At 50.5% G+C, this 25,939-nt stretch overlaps 1 protein-coding gene across 2 annotated transcripts; it reads right to left on the bottom strand.

Annotated features, from left to right (window-relative positions):
- Positions 1-143: 143 nt before the first annotated feature.
- TFRC (transferrin receptor) lies at positions 144-16,142 on the bottom strand. Of its 2 annotated transcripts, none has more exons than XM_066556717.1 (19): positions 16,089-16,142; positions 14,562-14,632; positions 12,359-12,567; positions 11,549-11,768; positions 11,215-11,358; positions 10,353-10,446; positions 9,861-9,983; positions 8,552-8,647; positions 8,269-8,408; positions 7,724-7,893; positions 7,302-7,421; positions 6,628-6,713; positions 6,451-6,514; positions 6,046-6,113; positions 5,620-5,687; positions 5,156-5,237; positions 4,290-4,514; positions 3,688-3,828; positions 144-3,421 (listed from the first exon to the last, which is right to left on the bottom strand). In XM_066556717.1, the coding sequence occupies exons 2-19, from the start codon at positions 14,585-14,587 to the stop codon at positions 3,179-3,181; spliced, it is 2,319 nt and encodes a 772-aa protein (XP_066412814.1). In that variant the 5' UTR covers positions 14,588-14,632; positions 16,089-16,142; the 3' UTR covers positions 144-3,178. The 2 variants fall into 2 exon arrangements, with proteins under 2 accessions (XP_066412814.1, XP_066412813.1); XM_066556716.1 differs by having other exon boundaries at positions 12,359-12,572; positions 16,089-16,135.
- Between the last annotated feature and the right edge of the window lie 9,797 nt (positions 16,143-25,939).

Raw genomic sequence — 25,939 nt, 5'->3', positions numbered from 1 at the left:
TGCACATCAACTAAGCGATACTGGAGCTGCTGCACAGCAGCCCTGATGGAACAGGACAACAGCCTCCCTCCAGCTGCCCAAGCTCACCCATGGCCACACTGCCACAACAGCATCATGGCTTTGCAAGAAGTCACAAGAGAAGGTGAGTGTTCAAGCTTCAACATCTTTATTAAAGCAGACAGCAGGTAATCCAGAACCCCACAAGAGAAACTGACTGTTCAAGCTTCAAAAATACTTTATTCAAGCAAACAGCAGGTAAATCCAGAAACAGTTTAGCACCCCACAGCAGTCAGATGCCAGCAGTGAGCAAGGCATCCCAACATCCCAGTAGTCACGGCTGTGCTGCCTAGCCAGGAGACAAGCTTTGTCTTTTGTCTCTCTCTGCTGGCTATAAAGCACAAGATTAAGTTTGACATCAAGATGCATGCAAACACCACAGTGAGGACTCCCAGACAGCAGCTCTTAGATGCCATCCAGAGAAACTCCACTAGAAGCTAGAATGTCAGAGAAAACAGTAACACAGACAGGGCTGTAGGAAGTTAGAGAGTTAAGAAAAGTTAAGGAAGAACAACAAGTTGCACAAGCCTGGGCATCAGGTTTCTAGAGACCGATGAAAATCCAGCCCTCCAAGCTGGTGAGCACTGAGCTCAGTAACTAGGCTGGGGGCCAGTCCCTGCCCTTTCCTTGCAGAGCTCCAGCTGAACAGTGTTCCTTCCCTCAAGGACTACTGCTGGGCCTCAGGTCACTCGCTCAGGTTAGGTTTAAAAGCCAGATCAAACTGCAGAGTTTAGGTTAAAACTAAGCTGCGGGTTAATCAAACTGCAAAGAACAACCAACAGCCCCTGGGAACAGGCAGTGCAGTTTAGCAGGTGTCACACATCAGCAGTGCTCAGCTTCAGGTCACACAGCAGAGCGGTACCATTAGAGAGCTGACACTGATTTTCCTCCCTCCATTCAACACCCAAGGGGGCAAGACTGGAATTTCCTGCCAGAACTGGAGAGTGAGCAGCCCATGCCCACACACCAGCACCCTCCCAGTGCCACAGCAGGCCAGCCTCTCTAAGTGCTACATGTACCCATCTAGAGCAGCGACCAGAGCCCTCCAGACAGCTGTCAGACCCAAGCCCTGCATTCACCTTTAATTCCTCAGGTTTTTGTAACTAATTTGAAGGAAATTTACAACACCACAGAGCACACAGTCTAACTTGCCTAGTTTCCACTAAACACTCAAGCACCACTCTTGTGACTGAAGGCAGGAAGCCAATTCAAGACAGCACAGCTATTTGAAACGGTTCAGCCTATGGAGAAGGAAGTGTCTAAGGATGTACATAACAGACTGAAGATTGTATCTGCATCACCACAGGAGAGTGAAAAAAAGGACTGCAGGAAATTAATCCATGTTAGATACTAACCATCAAGCTTCGCAGATGACATTGCGTGATAAGCATAGAACAATTATGGGAAACACTGTCCCCGATAATTAAGTACACCCATAGTGCAACATATGGAGGTCACTGCCTCCGATATAACACTGTGGTAGGCAAAAACTACCTTGTTCTTTACACATTATGGGAGACACTGCCCCCGATAATGTCAGTTAGGTTTCATGATACATAAGGTACTGGAAGTTTGCAGGAAGCTGCCATTTAAAAATCGTGCCAATGCCTAATCTGATGTACAGGGAGTTTTTTGTGTGTTGCCACAGGTGGAACTAGGGCTACACAGCAAGGCCCTCTGCTGGGACCAGGGCCAGGAAGGAAGCTGTGCTCCCTGTGAGAACACACAGCATCCAGAAAAGGGAGCAGGAAGAAGTCTGAAGCCCACAGAAGGGCACAGACCCTGCAAGGAAGACAAATTTCTAGTATTGGAATTTCCACCCAGATTATCAGCATTTCAAGGATTACTTTGGAGCGCAACCTGGATACTCACTATCAGGTCTGCATCTTCAAGTTTCTTCCAGAGGGGTGTTTTCGCCACAGAAAGCTTAATCGCTAGTTTTCCAAAACTTTTTGAGGGTCTTGTTTTGATTATTTTAAATGCAAAGTTCCAGTATCATGTTTGATTGTAATAGCAGATGCTGCTTTATTCAAAAACGACAGTATAACTGTCATAATTATGGAAGGCACTGCTTCCGATAATTATCTTCTATAAAAAAACCACACAATTTATAGTGAACACTGTCACTGATAAATAAATAAAGAAATAAATATCTCAGTGCCAAACAAGAGCCAACCTGCAAAATGACATCAGTCAAACAGAGTTTGGCCAGCAAGAGACTCAATTTCACACAAGGCCCCTGAAGCAGCAAGGTCTGAAGTGCCAGTCTAAAGACATTTCTGCTGCAGGACTTGCTGAGGTGCCTGCCGAGGATATCAAGGGGACATTGGATAATCTTTGGGTCATTTTCCCTGGGTATTGATACCTGCCTTGGCAGAAGCAAGCCTGCAAGATGTCACTGGGACCTTGCTGTTGAGTGAAGGCAGGCAGGCACTTCAGAGCTTGCTGATAATCCAGCACTTGCGGGCTATTACTACATTGTTTAATTTTTGAACTGCAGCTCCCTGCTAGAGAAGGGACCCTTGTTACAAATGTTCAGAGGAATCCATTCCCTGTTTTGTCACTAGGTTTAGGTGGCCAACAATTAAAAGCCTGAATAGATGAAGTACCTCCCCACTCAAGGTACCAGTTCAGGAAACACCTGAGCTCTTAGTTTTTAAGTACACTGGAGCAGCTGTACATGACTGGTTTGGACTGAGGTTAGGTGGGAGCCTGGTGAGAGACTTCATGGTAATCTTACTACTGCTTTACAACTGCCTCCTGTGAATTTGTCAAGGTGAGATTTAAATTTTATGCTCAACTTTGGTCAAAAACGTTTTGTTGCCAGAATATCTACAGGAAAGTAATGCCATGTTAGGGAGTGGGTTTCGCTTAGGTTTCAGAGGGTTTGGTTAGATTTTACAACATATAAGGTACTGGAAATCTGCAAGAAGCTGCCATTTAAAAATCATGCCAATGCCTAATCTGAGGTACAGGGAGTTTGTGTGTGTTGCTATAGGTGGAACTAGATCTACACAGCAAGGCCCTCTGCTGGGACCAGGGCCAGGAAGGAAGCTGTGCTCCCTGTGAGAGCACACAGCTCTCCTGTACCTTAGACGGGTAATCCAGGTGTTTGCTGTGTCTAGATTTCGTTGTCTGTATTCCAGATATCACCCACTAAAGCATTGGCAGCCCCTTTAATGGTCCAGGTCACCAGGGCCATCTGTTCTTTCAGCTCATTCACATCCACGCTGGTCTTGTTGGCTGCCAGCTGCTCCAGGTTCTCCAGCAGACTCTTCAGGGTGTGGCTGCCTCTGCCGAAGAAGATGTGGCGGAAGGGAGCATCTTTTGGTGAGAGGTATGGAGAGAGGAAGTCGTATTCCACCTGAGTAGAGGTGCAAATAGAGGGTTATACTCTCACCTCCCAAGTTTTTCCTTCCTGATCTGCCCACCTCTGATCCCCACTCAGCCCTTTCCCACAGCAGCTCTGCAAGGGCCAGACCCTCTCTCATGAGCAAGCCATCGTGTTGCCACTACGCAAGTGGAAGAGACACCAGTCTGCACAATGCCCATGGCCCCTTAGGGAAAGGCCCATCCCAGCCAGCACTCTCTTCCTTTGTGAAGGAAGAAAAACCAGTTGAAGATACCCACCTTCATCATCCTGTCATTCAGGGCTCTGCGGACAATCCTGTTTTCTGTGTCACTGTTTTCGATGTCTCTTCTCAGTGCATCTGCAGCTCGCTGGAAGTCTCCACGAGCAAAATACAGCCAGTTCAAGGTCAGCCCCAGTTCCTGCAAGGGAGGAGCTGTTAGCAAACCTGATTTTCTTCTTTTGCTGCTCCTCTTACCAAAAGAAAGTGTTGGTTTTTTTTTTTCTTTGCAGTTTAGCCAAGTAGCAGAACAAGTTCCTGGCAGGCTCTTCTGAGGTCACTCCCTACCCACAGTTTCTTGTAGATTTTCAGCAAATGTGCAAATGAGATGGAAAGCTGCACTATGCTGTGAATGACAACCAGAGAAGAAACTTCACATCTATTTCCTCAAGAGCTCATGACATCCAGATCAGCTAAATCTGTCTGCCACAGCTACTCTGCCTGCACAGCTCTATAAGGAGCATCTATTCTGGCCACACTTCACTACCCTTTTATGTCTAAAGGGGAAAGGTGTCCATCCTGCTGTATCCACTGGCACAGGGCCTTATTAGCACATGGGCCCCATAATCATCAGGGATTTGGTGAACTCAGAGTCCTTCTAACCTTCACATTGCCATTGAAGTGCCAAAGCTTCTCCTGGAATGACAGCAATTCGTCACTGTATCTATCCAAGTCCAGGAAGAGCTCATGGTCATGGGTCATCCTGAGAGCTATTTGACCAGCAACTTCTGCAGCAGTACGCATGAGAGGATACAAGTTGACAGTCTTCCTTTTCAGGTTAGCCAAAGTGTCCTCAGTAGTGCCCAAAAAGGCATACTCATCATTTTCCTGCAAGAAAGAAGGTATTGGAGTTAGCCAAGAATGCTTTTCCAGTTAGACTTTTTTCATCCCCCACCAAAGGTTGCTTGTTACCTCCCCCCCATCCCATCTCCCTGTGCTGCTAAGGAACAAAGACTCAAGTGGCAAAACTCCAAAGCACTGGGAAGGGAATGGAGTTCTTGTATCTCATCCCTGACAGCTTTCAGTGACCAGCAGGATGTTCTGCTCAGTACTTGCTCAGGGCAATGATATCACTTCCACAATGCTCTCTCTCTGCTTGCTGACCAGCAGGCTGTAGAACAGTTTTTCACTGATGCAGCAACAGATTGACATATTTCCATTGCTTTTAGCTTCCGATTCATTGACATCTGAACCTCCAGAAAAGCAAGTGACCCCTCTCCCCAAAAACCTGCAAGTATTCAGTACTCTGGAACAGAGGCTGTAAGGCCAGCCTTGTCCCAGGAGCAGTCTTGACAGCAAGTACTGCCACAGCCACCAGGTCCAGAGGCTGCACCTCCTCCCTCTGAGAGGCTCTTGCAAGGACATTGAGCTTGGACAGCACCTTTTGCCCTGCCACCAACTTTTGCTCTAAGATACCCTTACAGCACTCTGCATGGAATGAGCACACCAGGCAAGCACACATTACTTACATCGTAGAAACCAAAGGAAACCACTGGGATTCCTGAGTAGGCCAGAAAAGGGAATGCTGCATTATCCAGATCAAGGGGAACGCTGCAGAAAATAAGCACTGAGCAGTTACTAGCTGGTTTGGGCATCCCAGGAGAAAAGCTACAAGCTCTGCAATTGAAGCCCTGAACCACCAGAACTCTAGACAAGACTGAAGGAGTCCCAACCAAATCCATGGCCCTATTTGTCCATTCTCTGCCACTGGACTTGGTACAAGGCTGTTCTTGTTCTGCAGGAAGGTGGCTGGGCTGCCTCAGCCAGCTTGGGGCAGCACAGTTAGTGCTGTACTGTTAGCACTTCCCTAACCCCATGTCAGAAGGTAGAGCCCACCCAGACAACAGTATGGCACTCCAGCAGAATCCATACTGTTTGCTCCTTTATGAAGATCTGCTTTCTCCAGATGAAGGAGATGAATGACAGTACTTACACTTTCTTTATCCAGTCAGGGCCAGCTCTGCTATCCAGGTAACGCAAATCGTCTGCAGGGTCCTTTACCTGCACAGAGATGAGAATCACTGCACTTGTTCTGACATCTGTTTGGGCTTCTAGTTCCATCCTGGAGCTTACACTGCTGTGCAGATGCCAGAGTAAGGTGTGCTCCCCTGACCTTTCTCCACACTGGTACATCTGCCACTGAACTGTGGCATTTGCTGATTTTAGATTCTGCATGTGGCAACTGCAATTCCCAGAGCCCAGTTGATTTCAGACAGGGCCCCTTCAGAATCCCAGGTTTTTCTCCTAAATGGGTCTTTCTCCTGTCAAGTGGGCAAAGTGACCCAGCACAGCTCTGTCTGCTTTCAGTTCCCCCTTAAAACCACAGTCACCTTGATCAGATCAATGCCCTTTAACTCACCCTCTTCATAGTTGTCTCCAGCAATGAGTACAGCAATGGGCTAGCAGAAATCTTGATGTCTGTGGAGCCTGCAAAAAATGAAAGGGTATTTGACATACTGGCACAATCAACCACTACTGCTAGAGCTGCCCACCCCTGATCTGCAGCTACAGTTGCTGAAGGACCTTCAACAGACACAGGACAGTCTACTGGGATTTAGCAGACTTGACTCCTCATGGCTTAGGCTGTACCAACCTCCCAGCTTCAATGACAGGAGGAGAATAAATGGAGTCATGCCAGTCTTCAGCCAAACACCCACCAGCCACCTCCTGGCACAGCCCCCATTCCTAGAGGTTAAGGGATGTCTGTTCAAGCTATTCTAGTCCCACCCAATTTCAAGAAGTACTTGAAAGAGTAGCAGGTTACCCAGGACTGCAGTATCCAAGTTGATATAAGTGAAGGCTTTGGCATGCAGCGTGGTGGAGTACCCCTAGAACAAAACAAGTATTTTAATAATGAGAAGTAGCAGTCCAACCCCAGAATGTTTAATTCACAGGAACAACTGCACAGCCATCCTGCAGAACTCTATTAAACAACCAATACCTCCAGCCACTCGGTAGCACCCACAGCTCCGTACTCTCCTGCACTCCAGCTAGCAAAGATAATGCTGCGCCGTGGTTTGTAGTCATCTGTAAAGAGAGAGAGAGACTCAGAGGTCTGCCCTTTCCCCATGGAGATGCAGATTAGCACTGCAGGCCTGGGATGATGAATTGCCTGCTCCTCAGACAGTGCTGCTGCAGAGAAATGTGCCCGTCGCACGGACACTGTACCCTGCCCCCACATGCTGCAGGACTGCGCAGGAGAACAATGCTGTCTGCATTTCCACTCTGTTTAGCTGCCTGAGCCCAAAATTAACCCTGGAGACAACTGTGCTCACACTAACTGCCACCATGAAGTCCCCACTGTTCCAGCTGGTCAAACGCTTCAGAGTTTTCCCACTGTCCAAGAGACAGCTCAAGTTTAAGGTTTGCATCCCGTGTTATCCAAGGACACATTGGTAGTTGAGACATGCCAGATACAGACAGGCAGTCCCCCTTGGAAGTGAATGCTCATTGCAGGCAAGTTATATTGGACAAGAAACAGCTTATCAGGAAGCTTTGTCAGATTCCCTACACCTTCTAAAGGACTGCTTTGCAACTGGGCTCTCCAGTGTTAACACACAGAGAGCTAGACCTGCATCACTACCCACCCTCATGCTTTTGTCCACAAATATTTACCATTTTTCACCATGTCTGAGATCACACGGGCAAGTTCCAACAAGATGGCAGTGCCAACTCCAGCCTTGGCTGCTCCTGGCCCCCAGGAGTCTCTCTGGGCTCCGAGCACAACATACCGGTCTGTAAAGGAGACAAGATCAAGACCTGAGCTGCAAGCTTCAAACTGCAAATACTATTTATGAGAAGAGCAGCTTTCAGTTCTGTTTTAGGAAGAGAGTGTGCAGTCTGATCCCTGAATGTGGCACACTGAGTGCTCTCATTAGCCTTTCCCTGGTGGCATGGTTCAGATTTTTCTCTGATGCTCAGGGGAAGGCCTTGGTTCTGCTGAGAAAGAACTGTCATCTGTCTGGGAGCAGCTGTCCCATTCCAATGACCACAGAAGGGTTCCTCTCAAGACTGAGCCACAATGCAGCTGCTGTTACCTGGTTCTTCAAATCCCTTGATAACACCAAAGATGTTCAGAATCTTCCTATCCACCATAACGTTGTTCACAGTCAGTTTCACTGTCATCTTGCTGCCACTGCTCACTGTCACCTTACATCCCATGATATCAGCTCTCCACTCCTCAAGGCATTTGTCTCCATCCATTTTTCTGAGAGAAAAAGAAGATCCTTTGAACTCATTATCCAGCTCTGACCGTGTTTAGCTCTGGTGTGAAAAATGCACACCTGCAACTGCAGATGGAACCTGGTTCAGGGCCTGCCTCAGAGAGAGTTTGCAGTTCTGTGCCACTAATTATGCAGGGAGGGGTAGAATGCATAGGCCAAGAGGAATCCAACACTAGATTAAGTTCAGTCTTTAAGGCATGAGACATGGACTCAAGTGACTCTTCTCCAGCCATTCCAGAACATGCTCCCTGCCACACACAGCAGAGAGCAGCAGAGAGCTCTGTCTTACAGCACCTCACACCATCCTCAGTCCTGGCAAGAGGCAGCACCTCAGCCTGCATGATAGCAGAAACACTTACCCAAACAGTCTGGCTGCTGCTTCTCTAGAGATAGTTTGGACAGGAATTTGAGGTAGTCCAGAAGATTCCACTGGTGGGAACTGGGTGTGGTTGAAAGAAGGGAAGCCTGGGGTGAAAGGGTCTCCAGTTCCAAGGTGGGCCTGTGAAAAGCAAGAGGAGTCCTCAAGTCTCACCAGAGTCCAACAGTTTTCATTTACACAAGGACACTGCTGGACTGGCCAGGCTGCAGCCCCCAGTCAGAGAGGTTCTCAAGAACAACCAGGGGAACCAGTTACATACTCACATGTGCAAAGGGGACATAGGAATCTGCCTTCCTGTCATTTGAGGGGCCCGGGTACATCAGGACACCAACTGCTCCCTCCTTTCTGGCATTTGCAACCTGCAGCAAAGAGAAACATTAAGTGTACATCTGCATTGCAAGCAAGGGGAGTCCAGGCAAGAACATGGAGTAATGGTGTGAAGGTTGTGCCTCTCAGTGCCCAACTCCACAGCAGATTTTAACAGCTACCTGACAGATACACAAGAGAGCTGAATCCTAGCAGCTCAGCCCTACTTCAGGCAAACTGTGTCTAACATCCTTACGAACAGTCAGGACACACCACAGTGTCTCAGTCTATGATTCTTTCAGCTCATACTTGCTCCTTGGAGCAGCTTAAAATGTTACATTATTTAATTTTGATTATGCTCCATCCATGTTCCCAAGATGAGGTTAGTCTCAAGACAAACAGCCACTGGAGGCTCATCTTCACCCAGAAAATGGTGGCAGAGTGGACTAGCCAGGTTCCTGTTTAACACACCTACAACCCAGCTCTGGTATGCCACTGGTACAGACAATCTTGTACAGCTAGACACCAGTTTGGAAAGTGGGAATGGGATTGGAGAACCAGTGAGCACATTTTTTAGAAGCATTTTCTGACTCTGCCTGTCTCAGATGCCTGCAGACAAGGCTGAGTCCAACTGCAAAGGGTCCTGTGCCCCAGCCCCCCCGGGAGCACCCATCTGAGGGGCAGCTCTGGGTCAGATATGGAACAGGCTTGCATATTGAAACACCTGGATCCTTTAGCCTGCTTGGCTATTTGGTTCTGTTCTCTACAGAGGGAACACTACAGCAGCATGCATGGCCACCAGCTGGACACAGTACCAGCACTGCCATGTGGTCCAAGGAACAGTCAGCAAGGGCCCAAGTTACATACTGCAGCCAAACTTTGAAAGTATCTGGCTACAGCAGCAAGAGGTGTCCTGGAGGCAAGGCTGTCCTGCTTCTGGCAGCCTTATGGCTGTATCTAGTGATATTAGCCAGCTCTGCTCCCAGGCTGGCTCCCAGCCCCAGCACTCCAGAGGTCTGGCTGCTCCAGCAAACTGCCCGAGGCCAAGAAGAATTGCACCATGAACAGTAACAAACTCTGCTCAGCCTCAGTGTCCAGACCTGCACGTGGAGCTTTAGTGCAAACAAGCAAGACCAGGCCTGCAGAACAATCCTACATACATGAGTTCTACAGACCTAAAAAAGACATACCTCTGCACCTCAAAGAGTAGGAAGCATAGCTTCCTGCTGCCAAGTCTAGCCAGGCTTTGGGGCAGACACTGCTTACCTTCTCAGCAAGGGTTATTTTTCCAGCTCTGAAGATGATTATAGCTCCATTCATTGAAACACCCAAATTTCGTATCTTCTGAAAATCTTCTTTCAGTCCATAGTTCACATAGACAGGTTTGCCCTGCAACAGAAACACTGGTTATGAATGCAGCAGTCCTAAGTCAGTAAGATACCTGAAACAGCCTACAGAGTCACTGTAACAGTGACTCCTGCTAAAGCAGGGAGCTGAAGCTCAGCAATGTAAACTGATCCAGTGCAAGACGCCTGTTGGAGCAGCACTTCTGCCAAGGTTCCTGTCTGGATTCTAGCAGGGAAGTTTAAAGTTACTCCTGCATTTTGCTGCAGTAAGAATACTATGTGGGCCCATTTCTCTCTCCCCACCCTACCCAGCTCTCTTAACTGGGGAGGACTTTATACATTCCCTATCTTAAAGGGACTTATTTTTTTAAGTGTACAGACACATTTCCAGGATTCTTCTGGAGTCACTTACGGTAACTGTGCCGCTCTTGCTGTATGCCACATATGCATCAGGACTCTCCAACTCTTCTTGACTATCTTCTATAATGAACACTTGGTTCCTGCTGCTGTTAAATGTAGAGAGACAGCGTTAAACTCTTTCACACAAGAATTTAATTAGTTCAGTATTCCGAGTTAGTATTCTGACTGTATTCAGTCTGTGCTCTAAATTCTGATCAAGTCAATGGAGCCCAAAACAGGCAGACTCATCCCAGCAAATATCTTCCATGCAAAAATCTCTGGAGCTGGTCAGAGACATTAATGAAGGCTGATTTCTAAGACCAGTAGCAGAAGGAATATCTGCTTCCAAGTCTCTCAGTCACCTCCTAAGAGAAGCTGAGCAAACTAATTTCCCCTGATAACAAGGGGAAGTAAGACACGAGGGTGTGAGCTGCCAGACATCACAATGCCTGTTGACACCCTCTTGGGCTACTGGAGGAGCCACTGCCAGGTGTGCAGCCCTGTCTGGGTGACAAGACAGAGAAACCTGTGCCAGCAGTTTTAGACACAGGTAATCTGCCTTTCAGCTGAGTTTTCACTCAAGTTTGTTTTCTGTCCACTTCCTAAGCATACTTGGAGGAAACAGCTCCCCCAGGAAACATCCAGAGTTCTGCTTCAAGCCCTCTGGATTTAGAAAGCCTGAGAAGAGGCAGGAGCAGTCATTGCTTGGCTAGACTGAGGCTGACTTTGCAGAGTGGTAACTTGCTCACAATTTTCACATAATTTAAGCAGAAATGACACATTTGCTCAAGACTGCAGGTATCCATGTACTTGTATCCACGTACAGGTATCCAGGTGCTATATGGACAAGATGTGTAATCTCTTCTTTAACATACCTGCCTTTATCCTGCAGCCTAACATAGTGCTCATCGTTCCACACATCATCCATGCGGAAGCTGGTGAACTGGTCATGAATGTGGCCGGCAGTGCCCTCATCTTCAGCTTTGCCAGCTTCAAAAGAAGTCTTACTTTCCCTTTGCCTGTAGGTAACAGATATATACATATAGCTTAGACTACAGCACCAGGCTGCACTGCAGCCTGCAAAGCCATTTAAGCCTGAGTTTAAAACATGCCACCTTACATAAGGCCCTTGTTCTCCAAATGAGCCCAAGTTCTGCTCACAGGCTGTGACTCTCTCAAAGCTCTAGATAAACCTTCTGGAACCCTTACCTCAGGTTGGCCTCAAGACGTGCAGTTGACAGTTTAGATGACAACATTTTCCTTAATACAGGCCAGTATAAGATGCGTGGTCCAGGAACCTCTTCTTCCTCCATTCCATCATCTGAGTAGTAAGATGCAGTAGGAGTCATCTCGCAGTTGCCACTTCCATCCAGACACCTGTTAACCCTCTGCATGCGTCCACGATAACTCAGGTAGCCGATCAGAAACCCTGTGGAAAGAACAAGAATTTCTTTGTGCTGCAGAAAGATGACTGAACCCCACCACACAGCTTCAGAGTTGAGATACATCTCTGCTCTCACCATTTTTGACAAGCTGGCTTACCCAAGGACAGACACATATGCAGCCTGACATTTTGCCTGAGCTGGCATGTTTTAAGGGGCACTGTAAATCTGATCTTGCACTTGGCAGAGTCCCTCCAGCACCACTTAGAAAGGAAAATATTCTCTTTAGGCCAATGGCATTGTTAAAACCTTAAGAGACAAGTACCAAAGGCTTTACTCATCTGTTGACCCATATCTCTACAGAAGCGTTAGGAGTTAATGGAGGGAAAACCAAAACTTTGACATGGACCAGTCTTCCCTTCAGCTAAGTCACAGCTCTCCACAATCAAACTGCACGATTCTTCGTGCCAGTGCTGTACCATAAATCTGATCTAGACATACTTAGTGACAAGAGGCTGTGGCCTGGATCCCAGTTGTTGAATTTTCTCCGAGAACAATACAGATTGAAATGTAACCACCTCAGATTACATTCAATACTGGAGTCCACTTCATGCAGTTGCCTCCCACCCTTCCTTACCAATCAAAAGGAGGAGGGCAGCTGCCATGATTACGAAGCAGAGGTTCTTGCCATTCCTCCGTGGAGGAGGCATGCTGGCATGCAGGTGCTCTGGTCTCCCAATTTCCCCTCCTTCCTCCTCATCAGCAGCCAGGTTCATCTCCACGTGGCTGTTGTCTCCGTCCGTTTGCCGGGCAATGCTGAAGCGTGTGTACGATGTTGGCTCGCCACTGAACTGTGAGGAAAGGCAGTCAGGAGATGGAAGAGTTGGCTACACCAGCCTGCAGTCCTTGCAGTCAGCTGCACCTGCGCTCCACCCCAAACACTGCTGGTCCATCTGCAGCTGCCCCAGTGCAGCGAGCATTTGGGCTGTCAGTAAGTCAAGATGGATGCTTTAAACACAGATAGGACTCAAACCCACTCAGGGTCTCCAGAGTCTATTTAGATTCCATTTACCCTGCACAAGTTTGGAGCCACACTGATCAGTCTAGCCTGGAGTCTTACAGATATGAAGTGGCCAATGGCATCAGCATTTCCCACGTGACCCCATGGCTGAGGCTGATTCAAGCAGAAACTCCTGCTTTTAATCAGCAGAGCACAGATCAGTCTTGACTGTGTACAATATACACTTTGATGAACACAGAGGAAACAGAAAGCAACTGTTCACGGGCCTTTGAGCCACATCCACTTTGATGTAAATACTCTCATCCAGCACCTGGATAATTTCGTATTAAACTGCCCTATGGCTACCCTTAAATTACACTATTACACATATGGTAGTATTACAAAGCAGCTATGCTGAAGAGAGATGACCCTTGGGCATTATGCTAGCTAACATGAAAGCTGAGGCTACACCTCTTGCACCCACCAACAACTGGCACTGTTTGACAGGTTTTTACCAGTGCCCAAGCAGAGCCTTTAGTCTGGAGCCCACTTTCCTAAACAGGTGCAAGGCACAGCCCAGCCTCCCACAGAACAGCAGCCCATGCACAAGGCAGCTGCTCAGATTAACTCAATTCCAGGCATAGCCAGACACTGGCAGAACCACTCCTCTTCCATTAGAGATGCTGAAATTGCCTGCAGCCATGGTTCTGCTGGGGAGTAGAGTGAGACTGGCAAAAAGGAATAGCTTTGGGAGCAGCAGTCTCCTTTGTACTGGAGAACACCTGGTAACAAGCACCCAAGCCCTGTTACAACCTCAGCAGCTCATCCACAGTTCTCAGCTCCCTCTCAAACTGTACGTCAGAGCTGGAAGTGAAGACACCAGATATCTGCTTGCTTGGGCAAAAGAAACCAGTGTCATTTCAGACTTGCAGTTCCACTCTGACCCACACTAACCACAATGAAGTGGCTGCCTGCTTATATTTTGGAAAAGAGCAACACTGCAATCTGTCCTAACACTCTCCCTGCCCAGCTGCTCCACAGCTTGGCTTCCCTCACACCTGAGGCATGTCCTCACACACAGGACATGCCCCAACCCTATATATCCTCCATTCTTGTTCAGAGACCAAACCACCACACTCTCAGTTGTAGCCTTGGGTCATTTCACAATCCAAGCTCTCTAGAACCAGCAGGCTTGGCTGAACAAGTTCCTGCACATTTGTTTCAAGCACAGGTTGCTTTCAAAAGCTGGACTTGTGGTTGAATTCCCACCCCCAAGTAACAATAGAACACATGTTGATTGTCCCAGTAGGCATTTGAACGGCTTCCTCAGCAGCACTTCCTTCTGCAACTTTATTCAAGGCCTGCCCCCCCTTTCTTAACAGCCCTCAGAGACCCAAAACACGATAGCAGCTAACGATAAACCCACCAGCATGAACTGCTTGAGCCACTTCCTTATCATGGCCAGCTACTTGCAGTGACATTTGGCTCACCACCCATACAGCAGCACCTAACGCTGCTTTGGATTTATCTTCTCCAATACTGATAAGTAGTGATATTTTTTTAAATAAATATAGCTCCCTACTCATCAAGTATCTTTCATACAGTTCCATCAACACAGCCACCTGTTGCATAGTTTAGCTATACTCAATTCTCCAACTCATGTATGTTCAAATAGACAATGAACTACATGGAAAAATATAAAAATAATACTATACATATTATTATCATTACATATTATATGCATAAACATATAATCTCATACACAGATGTTGTTGAACCTTTCTTCTGCAGTATCATCAGCCCACCAAGAGACAAACAGCATTGGGGTACCATGTCTTACCAAGTTAGAGATTGCTGCTCTGGCATGATCCATTGCCTTCTGGACAAATGCAAACCAACTTCACCAAAGCCCTAGAAGTTCAGAATACAACAAGGTTAGGCTGTTCCCTCGCCACTACATTACACACCTGAGATCAGTTACTGCCACTAGTGCACTGCTTGCCCATGGATTTTCTGTGCATACTTGCACCTAAGTAACTACATTAGTGAACCTGCATGAACCTTGAATGCAACCTAGAAGTTCCCATGGCAATGATCAGCTCAAATCAACTCTTTCTGTTGAACTTTGGGCATACTGACAGGCATACAAACAAGGAATAGTCTCCAATGGCTAAGTTCAGCCAAGGGTCTTATTAATGGTGGGGACACTTCCATTTAGGGAGTGCTGGCAACAGGCATTTACTCAACTGCCACCATGGACCCCAGATATGTAGATATCCTGGGCTCTGTCTCAATGACAGGAAGAGTCCAGCTGGAAAAGAGAAGTCACATAAGGCCATAAGGCAAAGCAGCACAAACTCCAACCCCGACAAAACACTTCTAATACAAACATCCCTCCTAGACAGCCATGTTCTCTACAACTTTATGAAGGGAATTTCTGTCTTGAAAAGTCTCTGAAAATCAATAAGAGCATCTTTCCAAAATAATTTCAGCAACTTTTAAAATTCTAAGTTCTCTGCAAACAGCAAACATATCTGAAAGGTAAACGGAAACTGATTTACTTCTCCATTTCTTCCTGAAGAAGGTTTGCAATTTAGCGAGTGACCAGACAGGTGCTGAGGTTGAGAGCAAGCAACCTGAGTATGCCCTCAAGCGCCGCTGCTAATAGGTGCTCTGGTCCTCAGGTGCACGTGGATTAGCTCTACACCTGGGAGCTCTGCAAGGTTTTATTTGGAGATCAAAGGTTAACAGTGGCCATTGCTTATTTCACCTTTTATTTAGGGCAAGAACACGTGGAGGTGAAACCCCGACATATTAGAGAAGCCTTCCCCAAGCGACAACCTGAGGCCGCAGGCTCTTATCAAGGCACAAGTGCACTGAGCATGTGGAGGGTCTGCTAAAAGGAAACCCGGGAAGAGGCAGGGAAGCACAAAGGGCCTGCGGGCATCGCCCTGGCAGGGATGCTGGCCGGGTGCGCGATACCTCCCCGAGCCCCACCAGCCAGGCCCCGATCTTTCAGAAATACGGCAACGAGAAGAAAAAGAGCGAAAAGCGGGCACGTTTGAGCAGCCACCCCGCGGGGCTGGGCGGCTCCGGTGTGGCCAGCAGGGCCCAGCTGCGGGCTGCGCGATACGCGGCGAGGCGATAGGCGGGCGGCAGCGGGCACGTCTGCCCCGTGCCGGCCCGTCAAGGTCGCGGGCTCTGCCGCATGCGGCGCGGCCCCCGGCGCCAGCCGGGCCCCTGCGCCGCCGCCGCCGCGGCTCCCGCGCCGCCTCCCTTCCTCCCTTTCTCCGTCCGTCCGTCCCCGCCTCCTGCCCCGCTCCCTGGCCTTCCACTCCCGCCGCGCCGCACCTCCGCGCCCGCTCACCCGCAGCAGCTCCAGCGCCGCGCCGGGCTCCTCTGCGGCGCCCGTAGTGCAGTTAACGCGGGCCGGGATTGGCCCAGGCGCGGCCCAGGCTCGGAACGCCCCTACCGGGCAGGGCAGGCCCCGCCTCCCTCCTGCCCTCAGCACGTTCCCGCCGAGGCTGCGGCTGCTCGTGGGGCTGCTCATGGCGCTGCCGCGGGGCCGCGTCCCGCCGCCCCACAGCCCACCCAAGGGCTCGGGCTGCTGTGTGCCCCCCCGGCCTTGCTGCGCACAGGGAACCTAAGGAAGCACAGAACCATAGAGCAGAGCTCCAAGATCATCCAGTCCAGCCATGAACCCAGCATCACCCCTGTAACCACTAAACCGTGTGACCCGGCACCTTTTAAGCACTCTAGGGGTCACGATTCCATCGCCTCTCTAGAAACCTATTCCAGTGCCTGAAACGGTGAAAAATAAATTTCTAATACCTAATCTGAATCTCCCATCTCAGCTAAAGGCCATTTCCTCTAATCCTCTCACTGCAGGCATAGTAGAAGAGACTTGTCCCCTCCTCACTACAACCTACTTCCTTGATAAAGAATGAAGCTGCTTGCTTTATAAATTGCCTTTAGGTGCCCTTGATACAGTGGAGGAGTCACTTACCAAGCGGCATGTGTTTCAGTGGCTGCACACCAAGTTCCAGCTTCCCCCAGAGGAAGGGCTGGAAGTGGGGCAGGGAGATGAGGTTACCAACTCTTCGTGGGAAGGCATGCTTGTACCACAGTAGAAGAAGGAGTGGGTCACAGATTCAGCATTCCCACCCTCTCAGCATTTTGAGGGATGAGGGCTTCCCTTGCTCTGGCTTGGGAGGCTCTCAGCACCCTCAGGTCCCAGCAAGTCTCATATGCTCAGGGCTGCCTTTTTAGATCTGAATGGGCAGAGACACCCGAGGTGCCTTTCCTTTGTGTTGGGCTGCACGGATTGCTATTTAATTTGTACAACAGGAAGCGTGGCAGGTATTATGACTTCCAGCCCCTAAACACAAGAAGTATGGACAGCCTGCATCAGGACACAGGCTGTGGCCCAGCATGAGAGAAGGTCACTGCTTCCAGCCTCAGTCCTTCAGCCCAGGACATCCCTCAAAAGCATGTCACAGCTACAGAACGCTTCAAGGTTTATGTGAGCGCATGTTCTGCGGTACTGTGCTCATTTGTCCCTTGCTCATTAGAAAAATAAATCAGTAGGCCCGGATTATTGCCTCAAATCCTCTCCCAAGAAAGAAGGATGGGAGCAGAAAGTTTGTAGTTTGGCAGAACACATGATTTGCAAAGAGGATTATGTTTGGTGAAAAGCAATACATTCCTGTGCTGATAAAAGGGGGATTAGCTAGACCTGAAATTCAGCATGGAGGACTGGAGACAAGTCTGTAAAGTGTCTCTCAGGCAAAATGTGCTGGCAGACCTGCCAGTTCTGTTTACCAGAGGAGGTCTGAGCCGGGCTGTCTCCAGATTCATCCCTCAGCAGCTGTGATGATGCCAGTCATGGGAAGGGGAACCATTGAGGAAAACCATTGTCACTTGGCATGTGACTGACCCATGGGACAAGGTGCTGGCTGGTGCCTTGGCCCAAGGTGTAAGAGGGTTCAGAAAGAGTTCAGATCAGTCCTGCAGGCTGGATGCTCCGCTCATTTCTCACCACACCAGCCTGGATGCAGCTGCCGCTCAGGAAAGCGTAACCCAGGGAAAGCAGCCGCAGCCCTGCCCTGTTTTTTATGTTCCTCCTGCGCTCCCCCCACCAAGCCCTAAGCTTCCTTTACCTGTGCACAGCGTGCCAGGCGCAGGGCAGCGATTCCACGCCGAGCTCCTGCCACAGGAGGGACACGTGCAGGGCGCTCAGGGTCCGGACGTTCCCCAGAGCAAGGTCACAATGCTCAAGGAAGGCGGCAATGGGATTTATTCGGTTCGCCCTGCCTCCCTTCCGGCACAGCAGGGGAGGTGCCAGCTCCAACCCGCCCTGCAGACACTCGCTGCAGGTGTTTTCCATTCCCCATCACAACATGCCTGTGCCTGGCAGTCAGTTCCCCATTTCTACACGTGCAGGAAAAAGAGAAGAAAGCTGACATTCTAGAAATTCAGACATTTTTGCACCTCAGCTGGTTTTGGTGGTAAAATACTTTAAAATGAGCGTTCTTCAAAAGCAGTGTTGTGTACCCCTGAGCAGTGGAGTGCCCTTCACCTTGCAAGGGACTGGGAGCTGGCTGGCGATGGGTGCTTGGTGGCTGGTGCCACCTCTCTCAGGACACCTGCTGCTCACACACTGATGCCTGTGGTGCTGGCAATACCGAGCCCAGATGCTCAGGCTGCCCAGAACAACAAAAAATCTTTGCAAGGAACAGAGAACAAAAACGGGGAAATAGATGAAGAGGAAAGAGGATGTAGGATTGATTACTGCTGACTTCTGATCTTCCCAGCATCAGGGTGTTCCTCCTCATTGTGGTTTGGCAAACTATTTGGCTATTTTAGATGTCCATGTGTCTTCTGAACTCACAAACTGGGGGGTATGTGAGTCCTCTGACTCGACTCAAATGACTCCACATGCTTTTGTACAATATCTCATGATGGGCCAGTGTCCTTCCTCTGGGATGCTGAGAACATGTGATCAAAATATGGTTTCACTTCAGTTTTGCAGCAGGATTTGGTGATCCTTGTTGGTGCCTTCCAACTCAGAATATTCTGTGAAAAGCTGGTTTTCCAGCAGCTTACCCCGAACAATGTTGTGAGGTGACATGAACACTTCTATGGCAAGAAATACTGCAACTAACATGGAAGGGATGGAAAAGCTGAGAACCAAGTGCTGGGGTGTGCTACTGGATTGGATCTGCTGTTGGGCTGAGGCCCAGGGTTGTGGGACATGCAGTGGTCTGTGGGGTGGGAGGTGGTTATAGGGCTCCCATTGGCAGTGCGCTCCATGGAACAGGGGCTGTGTGGCACTCCAGGCACCCCAGGGTGCAGGGCCAAAGAGGCAACAGGCATCTGGAGACAAAAGAAAGACTTTGATCTTCTGCCCTGAATGGCAACTGCTTCCTCTGGATCCCAGCCACTCAGAGGAGTGGCAGTGCCAGCTCCAGCCTTGCTGGGTTTAAGGGATGGACTGTCTGTGCTCCCATGTCACCTCATGGGTTGCACCTCATGGGTGCAGTCAGCCATTATGGGTCCCAGGAAGCTGAGAAATCAAGTTTATCAAGTTTTTTTCAGTGTCAGAATCATACTGCTCCCCCTCTACTACCCTAACCTTCCAGGTCAGGTCTGGCAGGCAGGGCTCCCAGGAGAGGCTGCCTTCTCTGCTCCTGTCTCACCAAGCCAAGAGTGCAATAGCCAAGAATTCACAACACCATGAGTATCCCCATCCTCCAGAAGACCACATATTTTGGTTTTTGCTGCTGCATTTCTCAATTGTGCTGGCAAAAAGTGGGTAAAGTAGTTGGGTATGATCCTCTTAGGAAAGGCCATCATACTGTCTTGGAGAGTGTCATTCCATCCTGCTCTCTCCCAGCAATCCAGGCACCCACAGCCATGCTTGGGAGCTGTTGTTCCTTGGCCCTGACACGTGCTGCCGTGCAGGCTGAGGGAGAGGGACTGTGACAGGCACTGGCATGTGGGAGAGGCTCTGCTGCCTATTCTTGTCCTGTAGCAAAGAGGCTGTGGAGGAGGTGAGGAAAAAGGCACTTGGGAGAATAAAAGTGCAGTGGATAAGGCTACAGCTGGCCACAGCATTGTTGTCCCTTCAAAAGAACTATTGTGTTTGCATCCTTCCTGGGGAAGCACCTGGGACTGGCCTGGCTCTCCAGATCTTCCACAGCTGGCCTGGAGCGGAGACAGAGCACCAAGCACCTGGACGAGAGATGTGGGGCTGAGGAGAGTGTGGGCTCTTGCTCCTGTAAAGATGCTGACCTGGCATATCCCATGGACCACCCCCTCAAAATCCTCTGGGATTTCTTTTCTTTTGCCTTCCTGCAATGTGGAGGCTCATCTCCTCATCTGTCCTGTCACACAAGGAGGGATGTGGATGCAGTGATGCTCATTACTGCTGCTCTACTTGCCAGGGGCTGGTATGGAGGCCCAGCAGAGAAGCTCATGCTTGGACACTGTCCCAGTGGGACTAAAACAGTCTGGCTCTTTTAACAAGGGGCTTCCTTGCTTGCAAAGACTGGATTTCACTGGAATTTTAACCACCAAGTCGTGGGGAACCCTCTGTGCTCCTTGCACCACCCCACCTTACCTACAGGGAGGAGGGTGGACTGTTACCCGCTCTGCACCTGCCCAGAGGGCACAGAGAGATGAACGATGATCAGAGAGCTTTAGCAGTGTTGCTTGCTGCCTGGCAGTTACCTCTGCTGGCAAGCTGCTGGCCCTCCCCAAGGGCAGCTGAGGGGGACAGCAGCAGCGCCAGGACATCCCTCGGCTGCAGAGCACTGATACCGCTGCTGCCAAGAGCCCCAGTGCCCCGGCTGCAGCCAGGGCCGGTGCAGCTCTGTGGGGCTCTTGTTGACCTGGAGCCCTCAGAGCTGCAGGGTCGGCCTGGCACAGCTCTGCCTGTCTTGGCAGCTGCACCTCGGCGGTGCCGTGTGTCCCTGCTCTGATAGCAGCCCTGCTCGGGAGCCCCTGCTTTTATCTGCGGGTCAGGGCGGCTGTGGCTGCCTCTGTGGCAGGGGGGCTGCGGGGCTGGGCCCTCCCTCCAGCAGTGTACAAACAAGCTCAGGATGTGAACACAATAGCCAAGGACTGGCCTTTGAAAAGCAGGGGGACGCAGTGTGGCCGCCCTGGGGCACATCAAAGTCCGTCTCACTTTGCACTGCTGAAAAAGCCCGTGTGTTTGATGGCTACCCATGGACTGACTGGCCCCGGCACAAGGGGCCAAGGGTTTGAGTGAGGGGAAGTGGAAAGGGAAAAGAAATCAGCAGGGAGAGAACACAGGAGCTGGGACACAGTCATGTGGGTCTCTTCCTCGAAAACCTGGGCCTGTCATGAATTCCCTTGGTCCACTTTGTTCTGGCTCTTGCTGTATCTGGAGTGTAGCACACAGCCCCTCTTTCTCCTTTTTCAGTGCACGTCCAGGCAGGTCACTTTTCCAAAGTGCTTCATGTGCAATTTTGTAAGCACTTCTTACTTCTTACACTTTTTTTTAATCAGCATTTGCTACAGCTGAGGGCTGTTGGGGTTTTTCCTTCCGGACTTGGTGGTTAGAATCCTAGAAAACCAGACCTACAATGTGGTGTTTTGCTCAAGAAGGCCAGCAGGAAAGTTACTCTTACTTAACAGCCTTGGGAACAGCTCTGTGCAGTGCCTTGAACAGAGCCACGGAAGGACACGAAGATATGGTGGGAGTGATTGGTATGCTGGACATGTGCCTGCCCGAGGGGTCCTGCAGTACCTGCTGTACCTCTCTGGCAGGACCTGGTCCTGCAAGAATCCCTGGCTGCTCACTCCTGTGCCCCCAAAGGGCCTGGAAAACCCGGGAAAGTTTTGCCTCCTATTTGATCTGCAGCGTGTGCACGCGTTGCTGCATTTGGATAAAAGACAGCCTGAGCCTGCTCAGTGGGAACCACCCTCTGTAAGGGTGGTTCCCACTGTCCCACTGATAAGGGGACATGTTGACTTAAGATATTAGAACTGTCCACTGCTTTGCTTTATAATGTGCATTTATTGGTGTAAGAGCGGTGCAAAGGACACAGGAAACGCACGACATGAAAAAGCCAGTACCGTGTGCAGCATTGCCGGCTCTGAGGGAGAAAAGGTGTCCCTAAGAGGGCTGGGTGATGGTTCTGCTCTTGGGAAGAGGCTGCAGCCTGCAGGTGCTGGCCTCAGGCATGTGGGAGCAGCAGGCAAAGCCAGTGCCTCCTCTGTGGATTTGTGATTCAAGGGGTCTCGTGGCCCTTCTTCTCTTGATGCCATTGTCAGGGTAATTAAATGCTCCCAGGCAGGTACCAGAGCCTCTTGCAAACTGAGAGTTGGCTTTGTCTTGTTAACCTGCTGGAAATACTTTGTTTTAGGGTGGATTAATCTTTCATAGCAATATCTGAAAGCAAAGAGGGGGCTTTAAGTGGGGTGGGATTAGCACAATTGTGCTGGACAGGGGGAGCAGGAGCTTTCTCACTACCTGCTAATTGCCTTCTCTCTGCATTGGTGGCAGCTGCGACAGGCATCCTTTGGGATTAACACATGGCAGAGCTGGGCTCTTGCTCGCTGGGAAAAGCTGGTTTTACCCTAGGGGGAAAAAAAAAAAATCAGTTTGTATCTTTGCCTTGATGTGGCCTGAGAGTCAAAGTCTTTCCTGCAGCTAGAAAAACTCTCAGGTCAAACTAATGGAAACAACTTCCCCTGCCCTCTTCCCCACTCCTCCAGTGAATAGTGGGCTGTGTTTGGTTTTAGCTCCTGACTTTTAGTCATCTGTGATCTGTAAAGGCATGGTCAGCAGGACTGTTTCTAACACCAGCCTCTCCTTTAGCTCTGCTTGGCTCAGTATGTCCACATGAACTGCCCTGGAGGCTGCTGAGCCCCCTGTGCTAGTGCAGGCTCCCTCCTCAGCCTCATGCCATCACAGAGTTTGCTCACTGCCATTACCCCTCCCTGGAGAAAGCACCTTTCTTTGCCTGTGCACATCCCGGTGGCTTTCATGGCAGATGTGAATTTGGAGGTTTTATATATTACTCAGTGATGCAAACATGGCAAAGGGGCCCAGGGTGATGTGCACCTCTCCTAGTGCTGCTCCAGCCCTCCCTTCTCTTCCTCATCATTGGAGACTGGGGCTGAAAGGCCTTGTCCCTGTGCTTTATCCCACAGCAGGGACTTGGGGAAGAAGTGACACCCAGGAGAGAGGCTTGTCCAGGGCTGAGTGTTGCTTGGCTGTCAGCAAGAACTGGTGATGCTGGGCTCCCACCACCCTCTGCCTCAGCTCCCTGCACCCCACAGAGTGCTGTGCTCACAGGTGTGGATGCCAGCCAGGTGGGCAAACCCATGTCCCACACATGTACATCACATGTGTTCATGCACATGTACGTCCCTACCCACACATGCCTCCAACACGAGTGTGCCCACACCTCTCCAGGCATGTCCATCCCCTCCCATCCCTCCTGCCAAAGCAGGAGGGAGCAGGCAGCAGGTGGGAGGGTTTGCCCAGCACCTTGGTGTGGATCTGGCACTGGTAGAGGTGACAGGAAAGGAAGGGAAAGTGTTTTTCTTTTTTCCCATTGAGCTGTACCTGGGATGCTTTCCCACCTGCATTAGGGACAGCTGAAGAAGTCCCACCAAGGGCTGAAGGCTTTCCCCAAGCAGGTGGGACTACTCCCTGTGCCTGACTTAGGTGCTTGTGGGTGACCCCATGGGGTGGCTGAGGCTGTTGGGTGAGTATCACGGAGCTGGGAAGGCTCAGGGTCATCAGGGGAGCAGCACCTCCCTTCCACAAACACAGTGTCTCTACTGTCCATCTGACTTTTTCAAGCCTCAGCATTTTCCCCTACGAGCTTCTTGCAAGACAGACGAGTATGAAAATAAAGCTCCTGACCAAAGAAAACGCTCACAGCCCTCTCAGAGGGTGTGTTAAGCTCGTCATTCACCAAAAGCAAACAGCAGGAGTGACGTGGTTACTTTAGGTAGCTGTAGCAGAAAAAGGCCCCTCTGTTTTTCAAACAAGGTGCCTTTTCATTCAGAGGTTGGGGGTGGCTCTAAGAAACCAGTGGCATGTCACTGGGACACCCACTGGAAATGCAGATGTTACCTTGCGGCAGGAAAAGGCTTCTTTGCATCCAAGGCCTTGGAGCAGGCAGGAAGCAGCTCCCAGGAGTGCTGACCGTGGTATTTCCGCAGGATCCCCAGCCAGGCTGGGAGCGCTGGCTGTTTGTTCATCCCCTTTGAAGGACACAAAGCCCTCATCATGCTGAGCCCCACAGCTTGGTCACTTCCCCCCTGGCCCAGGGCAGCACCATTGGACATGGAACTGCTGGGAGGAAAAGCAAACACAAAGGGGGCCAGAAGGGCTGGACAGAAGACAGGGGTGTTATCAGGTGCCCCATCTGTGAGGCTCTGTTGAAACGGGAGGAGAAGGGCTGGGGCCATGAAAGCTGCTGTGATGGCCTTGATCCAGATCATGGAAAGGTTTCATCCAGCTTTGGTTGGACTTCTTTCTTCTCATGGGCTCCCCTTCCTCCCAAACCAGGGACAGGCCCCACCATCCTCTTCCACTTCTCTGTCTGGGGGATGACCTGTGGAATGCTGGGCATTGCAAAGGGCAGCCCCCTGCCCTGCGGAGCCCCTTTGGTCATCTGTGGGGTCAGGGGACCCTTGGGTGGGCCAGTACCCCAGGAATGGTTTGGAATCATGATTGACGCTATGGCATGGGCAATAAGCCAGCCTGTGGGGAAGAGTTCCACTCTTGGGGGCACACCCATCCCAGCTGATTGCAGTTTATATGCACTGTACAAGATCCTAGATAGTACAGAAAGTCACATACACGTTTATGGGGGTGTGTGTGTACATTGTGTGTGGGTTTTCTGTGAACATATGCACATGGTCAAATGATCTCAGCAGTTTTGGGAAGAGGTGTCTTGCTGACCTGAACTGCAGCTGGGCTGCTGAGGGGTCACAAGCCAGTTCCCTACGGGGTGAACTCTTTCTGTGCTCTGGGACAGACACAGTGACATCCTGGTTGTGCCAATGTCTCAGTTCTCTTCCTAGCCTGGAAGTCAGGCTGGCAGCATCTGTGGTGGCACAGATGGGAAGGGACAGGAGGGTCCCTGGGGGTGTCACCAGGGCTGTGGACAGGAGCTGGTCCCCCAGCTGTGGCAGAGCAGTGTTTCTGAGGACTGGAGCATGGGGAGATTTTGCCCACACACCCTCTGCAGCACTTCTGCTTCCCAAGAAGGTTAGGCATCCGGGGCTGGCTTTTTGGTGAAACAGTGAGCTGTTCTGGTTAGCAAAACCCCAGCTCTGCCCTGTGCCCCCCTGTGTGCGGCCCTCTGCCACTCTCACCCCACAATCTCTGCCCCACGGCCACCTCCTGGGAGTGTCCCATCACCCATGGCCCAGCAGGAGATGTGGGGACTGGGGTCTCTAACAGGAATGATTCTGATTGCCTCTTTTCCCTGCCCAGAAGGGGAAGCTGCAGCAGGAAGGACTCCCACCCCAAACCTCTCCAAGGCCAGCATTTTCCTGGTGACCTTGAGGCAGAGACTGGAGACAGCCAGCTGGCTTCCAGGACAGTATCCCCCTCTTCTAAAATGCCAGCTTGGTCTCTAAATAACACCTGGCATGGATCTGTCCCCAGGCACCAGAGCAATGAGAGACTGAGCCCTGTATACCCTCATGCTGCAGGACTCATGCCCCGTTTTACAGCTGGGGAAACTGAGGTACAGTGGGGTCCCTGACTCTGCCTTGCAGCAAGCTCATGATGCAGCCCTGTGGGTTTGCAGGCCCTGGGAAGTGTTTTCAAGTGGCAGAGTTCTCGTCCTCACTGGCAGGGGAGGATTTGTGGAGGGCTGTTGCCCTGCCAGGGGGTCCACACTTTCTCCCAGCCCAGCTGTGCTGTCAGGGCAGCCCAGGAAGCTTCACCTGCCCAGAGGAGGTATCCAGAGGGACCCAGTGTCTCACACCCCTGCAGCAGCCCCCCTGCCCCCATCACCCAGTGCCCCTCCTGGCCATATCTCCCAGGAATGGTGGAGCTGCCTCCTGGGGCAATCAGTGGGCAACACATGGGCCTTATCTACGGGCCAGCTGTGGGAAGGGCTCCCTGCCATCCCTATCAGATGGGCGGCTCCAGACCTGGGGCAGAGGGGAGCCAGCCCCATTCCTGCTGTGCTGGGGCCAGGGCTGGGGGCACTGTGA

This window comes from Molothrus aeneus, chromosome 10, assembly GCF_037042795.1.
Source record: "Molothrus aeneus isolate 106 chromosome 10, BPBGC_Maene_1.0, whole genome shotgun sequence".
In the NCBI taxonomy this organism is placed as follows: Eukaryota; Metazoa; Chordata; class Aves; order Passeriformes; family Icteridae; genus Molothrus; species Molothrus aeneus.
The sequence above is the reverse complement of the archived record's forward strand: the minus strand, read 5'-3'. Positions and strand labels throughout refer to the sequence as shown.

Bases quoted from the DNA above. Each gene is read 5' to 3' on its own strand.
- TFRC (XM_066556716.1), bottom strand. From the start codon at position 14,594: ATGGATCATGCCAGAGCAGCAATCTCTAACTTG. The intron at 11,769-12,358 runs GTAAGGAAGGGT...TTCTTTCCACAG, and splicing joins TGCCCTCCTCCTTTTGATTG to GGTTTCTGATCGGCTACCTG. The intron at 5,238-5,619 runs GTAAGTACTGTC...TATTTTCTGCAG, and splicing joins CCTGACTGGATAAAGAAAGT to CGTTCCCCTTGATCTGGATA.